A 13,364-nucleotide genomic window follows, 5' to 3' on the forward strand; every position below is an offset into this window, starting at 1 on the left:
GGCCTGTGCACAGTAAACTCCACTTCACGTTGAAGCTTACACCAGTTTCTGAGGAACATTCTTATGTGATCATCTCTCGGTACATTTGAATTAATGCACCACTTTATATAATTGGACTCCTGTGTGTATATTATCTGCTCTATGGCAGGAAATTAGGCCCTGCCCCTGCGGCTTTGTGCAGCCTTGATTCTGAGGCTTCTAGGGACTAGTCCAGTACTGGGTTCATGTTAGGACAACCCTAGGGGCTGCTCTAATTTGTTCCCTGGCTTCCATGGCCCTTACAGATGTAAGGGCCATGGAAATAGGACCACCACATTCACACCCAACATGCACCTGGCTTGGCCAGAACATGCTCTAAATCCAGGGATTGTGGCGGGTATGTGTGCAGTGCTGGCTTTGCACCCAGCTAAGAGAGGTTCCCTGCACCAGTGGCCTCACTGCAAGGGGCTTTATTCCTGCTGTGACAAAGTTCCTGCTCTACCTTGGTGGGTCTTGCGCTTATTGGCGGATTTGCTCACCTTGGAGCTTCATGGCAGCCCTCAGCTTGGCCGTTTTTCTGAACCCACAGTCCTGGTCGACTCCTCCTGTGTCTGACCAGGAGTTGGGAGGATTTGGGGGGAACCTGGGCCCGCCCTCTACTCCGGGTTCCAGCCCAGGGCCCTATGGAATGCAGCTGTCTAGAGTGCCTCCTGGAACAGCTGTGCGACAGCTACAACTCCCCTAGGCTACTTCCCCATGGCCTCCTCCCAACACCTTCTTTATCCTCACCATAGGACCTTCCTCCTGATGTCTGCTAATGCTTGTACACCTCAGTCCTCCAACAGTCCACGTTCTCACTCTCAGCTCCTAGCACCTCTTGCTCCTAGCTCCTCACACGCACACCACAAACTGAAGTGAGCTCCTTTTAAAAACCCAGTTGCCCTGATTAGCCTGCCTTAATTGATTCTAGCAGCTTCTTGATCAGCCTGTCTTAATTGTCTCCAGAATGTTCCTGATTGTTCTGGAACCTTCCCTGTTACCTTACCCAGGGAAAAGGGACCTACTTAGCCTGGGGCTAATATATCTGCCTTCTATTACTCTCCTATAGCCGTCTGGTCCGACCCTGTCACACTGTTTTATGGTCCCTTTGTGCTGGCTATGGTGTCTCAGGAAAACAATGAATTGGGCCCAGTGAGTATTTGTGAACTTATAATGGTGGGGAGGAGAGGGGAGAGCATTTGGAGGAAGGGATATATAATAGACTGAAGAGAAATATAGATTTTTAGAACATTTTTATTTAGCAGTTTGTCAAAAGCCTTTGGAAAGCAGAAAGCATTAAACACATTGAAGGCAGCTCCCCTTCTTCCTTACCTTCTTATTCTCTCTCACCTTCTCTTAATGCTTTTCTCTTCCCCTCCTTTCCCCTTTCTGCCCTTCTCTGTTTCCCTCCTTCCCGTTGTCTGTCCTCCCCTTCCTTTCACTTCTTGCTTCCTCCTCTTCTCCCATTCATCATCTTTATTCTACCATTTTCCTGTCTCTGTGTTCTTATCCATCTCCTTTTTTCCTTTATTTCCTCTAGCTTTCATTTCCTCTCCATCTTTCTTTCTGCTCCTCCTTTCCTCTTCCCCTCTCTTTCCTATTTCCCTTTAAAATACCCTTCCTCCCCATTCTCTTGTATTCAGTTCTTCAAGAAAAGAAAAGATTAAGCAGGAAGGGCAACATTAGCATAAGTTCTGTGGACTAACCTCCTATATAGCCCACCATATTATATACGGTAATCTCATGAAGACATACATTGGCAGAGAGGAGAGGGAGGAAGGAAGGGGAGCTGCCTCTGATGTTAGGATCCCACCACCAGAAGAAAGGATAGTCTATTGGTTAGTGCATTAGAAACCCATGGAACCTGGGATGTTGAATTTCTTGCTCCACCACAGAGTACTGTGTAACTTTTGGCTAGTTGTAGAATCTCTCTGTGTTTTGCATCCTCATCTGTAAAATGGGGATAATAATCCCTATCTCACAGAGGTCTTGTGAGGATAAATACATTATTTCTATGATTCTGTCAAAAGACTGTGAGGTGCTCATGCACTACAGCAGTATGGGCCATATACATACCCTAGATGGATAGCTCACAAGTAGCTACAAATATCTAAACAGTGGACAACAATACTTAAAAGTTTTCAAATGCGGTATTTTCAAATACATGACAAACTACTACAGAACACAGTCAATTTCCTAACATTTTATTTCCCATGTGAGCTCCTAGGACTGTAAATCTTGCAATATCACCAGGATATTTTTTTGAGCTTCATTTCCTTTTCAACTGAAATTTGGAAGATTAAACATTTTCTAGCAGTGATAGATCATCCAGTTATTAATACTAATGCAGAAGAACAGGATAAATGATTTTCAGGAATCAGTCATCAATTTTTAAAGTTTTATAGTTCAGGAATGGGAGTACTGAATATTGAAATTTGATTTAGTAGCGGACTAGTCTTTAAAGCACAGACACCATATTTTATTTCCTCCTACTCCACATGCTTTTTTTTTTGCATTTTTTCAGAGTAACTGATTAGTGTAGAATGAATTTGGTATGTGTGATTCAGAATTCACTTCAGAGAATGAAAAGCAAAATGCATTATAATCAGGAGTGAACAGATAATAAAGTGGTTCTGGCCTCAGCAACTGCCTTTTAATACCCTTTCATGAACTATCTCTGATGTTCTGTTATCACTAGCAGCAACAGGGAACACATATCTCATTGCTGAAAGAGGAGAAAGAAATATAGTGGTGGGGAAAACAATTCCCAGTTAAGGTAAGAGTTAAAGGTAAGGTAAAGAAGAGCTTTAAAATGGACTGCAAAGTTTTTGTTACAGAACATCATTGACAAATTGTAGGTGTGAAATCCTGGCTCCACTGAAGTCAATGACAAACCTCTCATGGACTTCACTGGGACCTGGCTTTCACCCGAGCTGTAAATTTAAACATTAAAAATACACTTACAGAGTCAAAGAAAATGTTTGGAAGCTGTTCCTATTTATAGCTTCAGTTCTGGAAGGTACTTAAACACATGCCTAACTTTAAGCATGTGAGTAGTCCCATTGGCTTGAGTGTGCTTAAGTATCTTCCCCAACTGGGACATATATGTGCCTAGTGCTGAGTTCAGGGCTTTGTGTTTCCCTTAAACCCACTGATGATGCCACAGCCACCTGAAAATTAACAGGGAGAGACTGTTTTAGGGGGTACTAATGATATCATTATTGAAGGGGGAACTTGGAATCTTGCTACCAGACAGATACTGCTGGGTTCAGTTAGTAAAGGAGGAAAAAGGTTGGTAGATATTTCCTTTCAAGATGGTATTTATTTGCAATTTGATTCTCATCACTTACTCTGATAGATGTTCCAATTAATGCTGATCGTTGGCTCTTAAAACAAGTTTTAATAAAGCACTAGCAGGGTAGTGGATTGGAACACTGAGTAAGTCTGTCTGTCTGTCTGTTTCTTTATTTATTTTCTCCAGCTGTAGTGATTTTAGTTGTTAGTATTATTTATTCAGTGCCTGAAGGTGTGCTAGTCATTTCACAGACATATACAGTGTATCCATACCCCTCAAACGTCACTCTTTTGGAGGGATTTCACTCATGACAATTCCAAAGTTGTACGTTTCCTACATGAATATTTTTTGTGTCCCTCATTGTGTATCTTTGTCACATATTGAGTCCCACATTTGGCAGGTTGAGAGGTAAATAAGAGGGCTCTGGATACTGAAGGCCTACTTGCCTTTGCTGCCCTTGCAGACAGTTTCTCCCTCCTAGGTGTCTGGGCCTGGTCCCATGAGGACATGTTCGGCCTTTTGTAACTCACATGGGTGATCTGCCCAGAAGTTGCTGAGTCCTGGAGTCCCAGATGGGTAACCTGGGAGCCACATACTCACTCCTGGTCCTGTTCTGGCCGCCTTTGCTGAATATTTTCTCTCCAGGAATCTATGCTTACCCACAGAAGAAGGTGCTGGGGCTTTTGTGGACTTGCATTGTTGTATTTGCTTGTTCCTTAGGGTATATCTAAACAGGGCATTTATGTGTTGAAGCCAAGGAGTGAATCTACAGCGCAGCAGCTTGCCAGGCAGTAACGTCCTGCGTGGACACTGCTACAGTGCAGTAAAAGTTCTGTAGTGTGCTTTGAGGTTCTCCCATTTCAAACGGAGGTTCAGTAACTCCTCACTTAACGTCCTCCAATTTAAGGTTGTTTCAAAGTGATGTCGCTGCTCAATTAGGGAACATGCTCATTTAAAGTTGTGTGCAATGCTCCCTTATAATGTGGTTTGGCTGCCTGCTCTGTACACTGCATGTAAGATTTTGTGGAAGAGCAGCGACTTTACAAGGGAGCATTGCACAAGTTCCTCTTCTCCGCCTCCTCCACTTCCCTCCCAGCGCTTCCACTCCTCCCGCTCCCTCTCAGAAAGTCCTAAGCTCCGCCAAACAGCTGTTTGGCGGCAGGGAGGCGCTGGGAGGGAGGAGGAGGAGCGGGGATGTGGCATGCTCCGGAGAGGAGTTGGAGTGGGGGTGGGAAAAGGTGGGCCTGGAGTGGAGCGGGGACGGATGCTGCGAAGGTGCTTCCTAGTGTCCTTGCCTGCAGCGGGCTGTGCCTGTGTGGGGTAAGCCGGGGCACTTCCCAATCACAGTACAGTACAGTACTGTACAGTACATAATGCCTTTTGTCTGCCCCCCAAAAATTTCCTTGGAACCTAACCCCCCGCATTTACATTAAATCTTTTGGGAAAATTGGATTCATTTAACATTGTTTCACTTAAAGTTGCATTTTTCAGGAACATAACTACAATGTTAAGTGAGAAGTTACTGTACTCTGTAGTGTCTTCAGGGGACATTACTGCATAGCAAGCTAGTGCACTAAAGATTCACCCGGTTTGCTGTGCAGTAATGTCTCAGCTAGATAAGCCTTCAGATTCTCTTCAGTACCTTGATATGTGAGAAAGGTCCTAGGTAAATTATTACATCATGATGGTGATAATATGGGAGCTTTATGCAGCATAAAACATCTATGGCCTTTTGAGCTAATCAGTTGCAGGAAAGAATCCTGAAAAAAATGACCAACTTTAACTTCCCTGCTTCTGAAGTAGCTGATGTTGGCTTCTACAGAAGGCCTTGAAGGCTGAGTTTGCCATGGAAGTCAAACCAAAGAAATGTGTGTGCTGTGGAGTTGCTAAGGGTGAAAAGAGCTCCTACAATAAGCTGTTCACCTCCTGGAGGCACTTACTCCTCAGATTCTCAGATCAAGTCTGTTTCCCAGCTAGGGGTCCTGAAATTCATAAGAATTACTTATGAAAGATCCAGTTTAAAAAAACAAAACAAAAACATTTGGAAAGCAGGTAGGTCTACCATATGTTGATCTCTGGCAGCTGGGTCAGATGATATGAGGCAGGCCGGGGCAAAAATCCATGGGACATTCAGGGCTGTATCCACATACTGTTTGAGCTCACTACATGGACTGCATGGCTTACAAGGTTGTCCGGCTGTTACTGTCCATCACCAAACCCCTCTCATGTAACTTTCCTTTTCCTTAACACGTACCATTCTTTGGTTGCCCATGCCTGTACTACCCAGATTACTATTTCTGTTTGTAGTACTTTGAAGGTTCCTATATGTTGGAGGGGCACTATAAATATCCAAATATCTTTCTGGTGATAGACCCCCTAACTACCAAGATAAGTTTTTCTTTTTGAAATTGAGAAGTTTTTGTGTATTAGTTTTTCAGGTTTTTTTGTTTTTCTCTTCTTTTTTCCCCACACATTTTCAGTGGCAACATAGGAATGAGGGAGGGGAGACAAACAGCAATTGAAAAATCAAAAAACTTCCAATATTTTCATTTTCAATTTAGAAAAGAACAAAACCAAAATCAGTTTTGGGGGCATTTTGTCCAAAAACTAAAAACATTTCAAAGTGTCTGCAAAATCTTTGGAGAAAAACTAAGGGGTTTGTTGTTTTGTACATTTTTTTTAAAACAAATTGTACTACTTTCCAACCATTTCTAGTTACATTCACTGAGGCAACTCTAAGCAATCTCTGAAGAATACAAGACAGAAAGCAATAAAAGAAAATGGGATGGGGGGAAAAAAAGTTTTTGCAATTTGGTTTGGAGATTTGTTGAATAAACTAAGCTCAAAAATTCTTATGCAACACTTCAAACGACCTTCTTATGTCCTCAGACATAAAAAGGATAAAATATAACTAATACTGTTCTTGCATGTTTACTTATTTGAGAATGTTCTCCATATAAAAAAGTAATGATACCCTTTCACTGACATCATCCAAGGGATAATATCCTTTTGTCTATGTCATTGGGGGTAATAATAACCTTTCAACTACTTCAGTGAGCAGCGCTTTTTTTTTGTCATTCTACATAAAAATAAAAAAACTATACTTTTTGAAAGTAGATAGGGATAAATATGCTCCTATTTACATTTGCATCAATACAGAATAACCCAACTGAAGTTGACAGAATTAAATTGGTGTAAATCTGGAGCAAATGAAAGCAGAATATGACTCATAGTATTTAAGAGAGTACACAAATGCTAGAAGACTAGTTACTTTCTTGTTTGTGCTGGGGGTTTTGTTACTATATAGCAATTTTGTTTTCTTAATTCATTAGTGTCCTATATTTAATGCCTGAAACTTGAGAAGTGTACGTTTTTCCATTAATTACCAGAAAGAATACAAAGGAACAGACTGACATACTTGGTCGTATCAATAGTGTTCATCACTTAAGTTTAGTTGTGCATCGTTTATCACTGAATAGGTTAGCCTTGAGAGGCCACTGTCGCTCCTGCAGGTCAGTAGCATTGCTGCTAAGATATTAAAAAGAAAAATATTGCAGTTAAACAGTTATTATTGACGTTTCCACTTTGTGCATGCCAGCATATGGTTGGATAAGATTCTCCTTGATATGACTCAGTAAAGGGTTGCACGAAGCAGTTCATAATGAAAATTTAAATTTTCTTCTTTCAAATAATTACTTTGAAAGTAATTATTTGAATAACTTAGCATAGCTTTAGTATAATAAGATATGTATTCATTTACAGTACCTGGACTAGATTGCTTCCTATCATGGTAACTTTTCACTAAAGTGAAATACATTGCGATGCTGATCTCTTTATTAAAATAATATCTTTTAAAATTAAAGACGATGGCAAGTTATACAGGATGTTAACTGTGTGTCTGTTTATTGAACTTGATTTACTTCATTTCAGCTTTTAATTTAGTCAGATAAAATAAAAAGACCAAAGAAATTTTCTGCCTAATACAGAAAGTGAACAGCATATTAACTTCTTCATTCTACTAATAAGACATCTTGTAATCAAACCAATAGGATAAATGCATTGCAGGAGAATGAATCTTACAAACTGACTTCCAGGAAAACTGCACTGATTAGCTATAGTTCCTTTAAGAACATATATACTCACAAATAACTGTGAATTAAAAGTGGGAATGGTCTATTAAAAGTGCTTCTGTTTTGCTTGATATAGCACTGTTAATGTTGAACATGAGAGCAAATGAAACTCCCATTTCAATTCAATGACAAAATATTTTAATTGTAAACCAAGTTGTTTTTCTTTCTTTCTTTACTCATTTTAAAAACAAGTAATAGTTCTTATATTAAAGCACATTTGTGCTGTGTCATATATTATTTTGGAATTGCATTCACAGTGGTAATACTCAAGAGTATATTATCAGATTTTCAAGATTTTTCAAGTTGCTCTGTCATATATTAATTTTGAAATTGCATTCACAGTGCTAATACTCAAGAGTATATCATCAGATTTTCAAGATTTTTCCAGTTGCTCTGTCATATATTAATTTTGGAATTGCATTCACAGTGGTAATACTCAAGAGTATATCATCAGATTTTCAAAACGGCCTTTCTACCTTCCTCCAAATGCTTCAATCAGCCCTTTTACTGAGCAGACTATACCTGCTAAGCTGCAAAGGAAACCCACAATAAAAAGAGAAATGGCTGCACATTTCTCCAAGAACACTAACTTTCCCCATTTAAGTTTTAAGTGGAAAAGAGAAGGAAGAAGAAAAGTCATAGCAGCACCTGTTACACTGCCTGTTAAACCCATCAGCAGAGCAAAATGTGGTATGAACATGGCCATCACCAGAGTAAACAAGAGGGCCAAGCCTCTTAAAACTACAATAAACAGATGGGTTCTGTAATCAGAATGATTGCTGCTAGATATGCAAGTATGCAGTATTTCTGTGACTGCAAAAAAGGGCAATGGATAAGACAGAAGAGCCTTGGCTAGGAAGCACAAATTCACCAGGGTTTTTAGGGATGATGGCAGGTTGTCAGTAATAACTTCCTTTGTCTCTTCACCCCAAGTCAGGAATGCAGTCAGTGCAAAGGCTGTCTTGAAGAGACAAGCAAAAAAATGAGTCCAGTTCAACATACAGCTAAATTCCTTTGGGTTTTTCATGTTTCCTTCAAGAGTAGGAAGAAATATTTGTGAAGTGTAACTGAAAATGATCACCCCCACTGAGACCAGGAACTCCTCAAACTCAATGGAGAGTCTAAATCTTGTCCAAGACCACTGATGTATTTGTGTCAGACAGTAACTCATCACTATGAAGATGATAATGAAATGGACTAAGGAGCAAAGCAGGCTGAGTTTGGAAACGATGCTGAGAGTTTTAATAAACATACAAGGCAGCAATGTTACAAATGCAATTACAGACCAAGTTTTCTCAGTCACTGGTAAATATGGAAAACTATGTGACAGCAAGTTCCCACTAACAACCAGATACAAAATGCACGTCATGATCAGTTCCATCACCTGGGTCACATTGACAACTATGCCACCTAGTTTGGGAAATCGCTTTTTACAGCAGGCATTAGCAATGTCTTCGTATGTGTCTCTCACTCTTATGAGCTGCCCATCTTCATTTTCTTCGTACAAGCAAGCGATTAGAATTTTGCCAGTATAGCAGCAGAACACTGCAGCCAGGATAATAAGAAATAGCCCACTGTATCCACTGTGGAGAAGAGCATATGGCAATCCTAGAACAAAAATTCCCTAGAGAGAGAAAGAGAGAAAAGATAGGACAAAAAACCTTGAGGCAAAATGTTTACTAGAAGCAACACTTTCAAACCTGCATCTGTTGAGTATCATCTTTTCCATGGTGGGAGAATTGTTATAGTATTCTAAGTAAATAACAATTGCAAAAAAAAAAGTGTTTATTTAGGATAAGTGAAGTTATCAGCAAAAATAACTGCTCATCCAGACACACGTGCAGATAAGCTAAGAAAGAGAGAATGCAAGCAAATGGTAGAGACAAGTTCCTGTTTAATATTTAATGCTGATGTGATCAGAAGCATATTTTAAAAGGCTCATAGGCAGTTATTCAGTCAACATGCATATTAATGGAACGGGTTCAATAATAAAATCAAACAGCTGTAGCAGCTGCTGTATAAGTTTCATCCAAATATTAAAATAGTATCTTAGGCAAATCCAATAATGACACACGGTTTTGGTTTAAAGATTATATGGGGGTCATAGTTAACAGTCATCTGGAAATAAAATGCCGTTAGTGTTTGAATGGGTTACTTCTGCAGCAGTCTGAAACCTTATTGGTTCTTTGCTGTTGTATTCATTCCTGAAGTGAACACTCTTATAGCTGAGAGTATAGAAAGTTTGGCCTTATTTATATGTCTAAAAATGTATGGTGGGTATACACATATTTTTCTCTGAACACTTTCTCAGAGGAATTGGATTATATTTGTTTTATCCAATGCACAGTCCCACACTTCAGTTTCATGAAACACCATGTTCATTGTCTTTTGCAAGTGTGTTTTTGTTGCTTTTGAATTCAGATCAATACAAAACTATCAAATTCTTGAACCCAATAGGCATGCATACAAAAGATTCAATTTAAGCTAAACAGCATCCCTGTCATTTCCCTTTTTTCCCAGGTGACAAAGCTGAAGATATAAAACGTACATCAGTGCTTTGTGTTCTTGGTGATAATTAAAATAAAATGGAAGGGAAGCAAAATAAAGCTAAAATTCATTACATTATTTTATATTATGTCTTACACCATTATAGGTGAGTAAAATGTAGGTATTAACACATTTAACCAGGCATGGTGACCCAAATCATGAGATCCTTGCTGAGAGTCATATGCCATCAATGGGGCTACATGCAAAGTAATCAGATTAAGTCTCTTGGCGTGCAAATGCTTAAACATGTGCTTAATGTTACTCACATGTGTAGTCTCATTGTGTACAATTAATCATACATGTAAGTGTTTATAATCAGGGTCTTCATTTGTGCTCAGCATGAGTAAAAGTGTCAGAATATGTGCCTCATTATTTATATAGGGCCTACTTCTGTCACCCTTACTCAGTTTGTGTGGTAGTTTACTCAGTTATTATGTTCAGAGTAAGATATTACTCTAAATGAGTAAGGGTAGTGTAATTGGGCCTTTGCACCCAGATTCTCAAAGGTGTTTAGGTGCCAACTCCCTTTGGAATCAATGGGCGTTAAGCATCTAAATATCTTTTGAAGATCAGGGACGTAGTCCTTACTCAGGTCAAATCCTGTTGTTTTCAATGGGAATTTTAAAGACCTCAGGATTAGGTCCATCATGAGGTTATAGGTGGGGTGAGCACAATTTGTATGTTATTTGTAAGGGAAAAAGGTAGAAAAGAGAAGGTAAGTACAGATCTAGATAAGAGGTTCGGCAGTGAAGAGAAACTAATGGTAAACTATTGAAAGTAATACACTGTGATCTCCTTTCTTGTCTCCCAGCCATAAACTAACATACATTATAAATCATTGACTGCAGGGGACAGCCAGCAAAGGAGAAAGATGGGCAACCAACAAATTACAACGACATCTTTATGCTAAGTTACTAGGCAAGTTAGATCACCCATCGTGTGCACCAGTGGTATCTATTTTACTTGATTTTAGTGGAGGGACAGATATCTCTAAAATACGGTTGGATTAAGACTGCAGGATTACTCTTAAAACATGGGTACAATTAAGGATGTTTTTAAGTGTGTATGCATTACATCTCTTATTATCACTCAGACTGTTAATGACACTTTACTTGGGGTGGGGTAGAGTGTTTTTAAGTTTTTGGGAGAGCCATTTTATTGAGGTATTTTAATGTTTGATCACCTGTTCATCCCATTCTTCAGAGTCACCAGGACTTTCCAAAGCCAGACAGTGACAGTCAATGCCTTAATTCAGTTCTATTCAGGTTCTTATACAGTCCTCATTACCATAGTACTTGAGCAACTTCTGGAAGCACATTAAGCAACACGATTAGAATCCCTTATGTATATTTAACACACATTCTTTGAAAGTGTCCAAAGCTTCCCCCATTTCTAGTCACTACTCATCTTTATGGAAAAGACTACAAATCGGCCTATCCACAGAATGCAAAAGGTATATGTGCAACAACATCTTTTGAGAGCATGCACCTTTCTGGTCCATGCTTTTTATTGAGTGCTGCAGGTAAGGCACTTCTCCAAAGAACATTTTCCTTTACTATAAAAACAATCTACAGAGATTGCCCCAATACCAGAATGGGTCTGATAGCATCTTAAAGAAACCATGTTTATAAGAAAATCAGTAGAAGAATCTAGACATGAAGGCATCTTTTGTATCAGCATGTGGACAATGCTGTTTCCTCAGTTCATTAGTGTGTAGTAAGCTTATCTCTTTTCTTCTGCTTTCATAGTATTTTTTTAAAATTATGGAATCCCAAAGTGCAGTTGGGAGTTTCAAGAATATCTGCTGACCCAAAAAGATGACAATATAATTAAGCCATAGGTAGGTGTCAGAACAGGCCTTCCCCAAACAATAGCTCCTCCTCTGCTGAATTTAGTCCATTAACATTTATATAACTATCCTTATCCCAGAGTAAAGCAGAAGTCTTTCAGACAACATTATCACATCCCACAGCCACTGACAGGTCTCCCCAAAGGTATCTGTTTTCTCTTATTTAACTGTTACTTTAATCAGAGCATGGCATAACTAACTTCTAAGATCTCCTTGCTATTTACTTATATCCAATGATTTTTCTTTGGTTGCTAACTCAGGACACAGTTGTGATCAAGGCCACATTTTTCTGTCTTCTGAACTCAGGCCTAATTACTCTTTGAAAAAGCTGGCAGAACAGTTACACAGAAATAATCTCAGGATTTGGATAAACTGTCTGTTCGTTCTTAAAATAATCCACAAAGGGTTGCTAATTTCAGTGTACCTGGAAGCTACATTGGAGTTGACAAATGGAAGTTTAGACTGAACATTTCCACAATAAGCCAAGTTTTTCTCACCTATTGATAGTATCTGAAGTCCCTCTTTTGCTTTTTTTTTTTTTAAAGGTATGATTATGGAGAATGAAGCTAAGAGACTCAGGGACTTACTGTTTCTGCTTCCGTCAGCATCTTCTTGATAATGGAAAACAGCAAGCCTCTAGCCTCCTGGTCATAACTGGCTGGGTAGTCTTTTCAGTACAGATGATGATTAGTAACCAGAAATGAGAGTTTGGGACACTTCCATAATGTATGTGTTAAAATAAAAAGTGGCACTGTCTCCATTGTCTCTCCAGAATCTGTTTTATTACTGCCATTTCTTTTTTAAAACATTTTCACCAGTGTCCTTTGGCAGCAGGTTGTCAGTTTTTTTGTATACATCCAAAAGAGTTAATGATGAAAAGTGAGAGTCCAAATAAAGCAGGATCTCTTGCCAGACTTCAGAATCCTACTCATCCTCATTCTCTGGTTCCTAACTCACTGCAAGTGATAATTTCTGCAAGGACACTTTCTACATGTCATCAAGTTTAAAAATAGGAGTTTCAAAGGAAAAGATACCTCTAATAAGCACTTTTTCAATGACGATGATACATAACTGCACAGATAGCAGGCCAGATTCTCTGATTTGTTAAGGCTGTTTCATTGTAAAGCAACCTGAAAAAGCTTAACTAGTCCATGGAGAATTCCTCCCATATAAATAAAACCTCACGTGATGTAAGGGTGCTGTAACAGCTCCCATGCTACTTTACTTCCCAGACATCAATATAGGGGTTGAGTCTAATGGAAGAGAGTGGGGTTAGTGTATCTCGAAACCCTGGTGATGATTGGCTGCTGTAATAGGGCCATTGGCAGACAGGCATAAAGTGGAATACACAGTGGGATCTAGATTGGTGATTAGACAGCTTTTGCAACAAGGACCAGCAAAAGTTGACTAAAACGAGGGAGAATGAGACAAGCCACATCCAGAACTCAGCCCCCAGCTAGGGGCTATCCGCTCAGCCAGAGCATCCCCATCAGGAAGCAGACAGATCTCCCAGCCAACCCCAGAG

At 39.5% G+C, this 13,364-nt stretch overlaps 1 protein-coding gene across 1 annotated transcript; it reads right to left on the reverse strand.

The window, feature by feature from the left end:
* Positions 1 to 6,753: 6,753 nt before the first annotated feature.
* On the reverse strand, positions 6,754 to 12,447 carry LOC119852972 (vesicular inhibitory amino acid transporter-like). The gene is made up of 3 exons (XM_043511480.1): positions 12,427 to 12,447; positions 7,920 to 9,067; positions 6,754 to 6,841 (listed from the first exon to the last, which is right to left on the reverse strand). The coding sequence occupies exons 1-3, from the start codon at positions 12,445 to 12,447 to the stop codon at positions 6,754 to 6,756; spliced, it is 1,257 nt and encodes a 418-aa protein (XP_043367415.1).
* Between the last annotated feature and the right edge of the window lie 917 nt (positions 12,448 to 13,364).

This window comes from Dermochelys coriacea, chromosome 3 (assembly GCF_009764565.3).
Source record: "Dermochelys coriacea isolate rDerCor1 chromosome 3, rDerCor1.pri.v4, whole genome shotgun sequence".
In the NCBI taxonomy this organism is placed as follows: Eukaryota; Metazoa; Chordata; order Testudines; family Dermochelyidae; genus Dermochelys; species Dermochelys coriacea.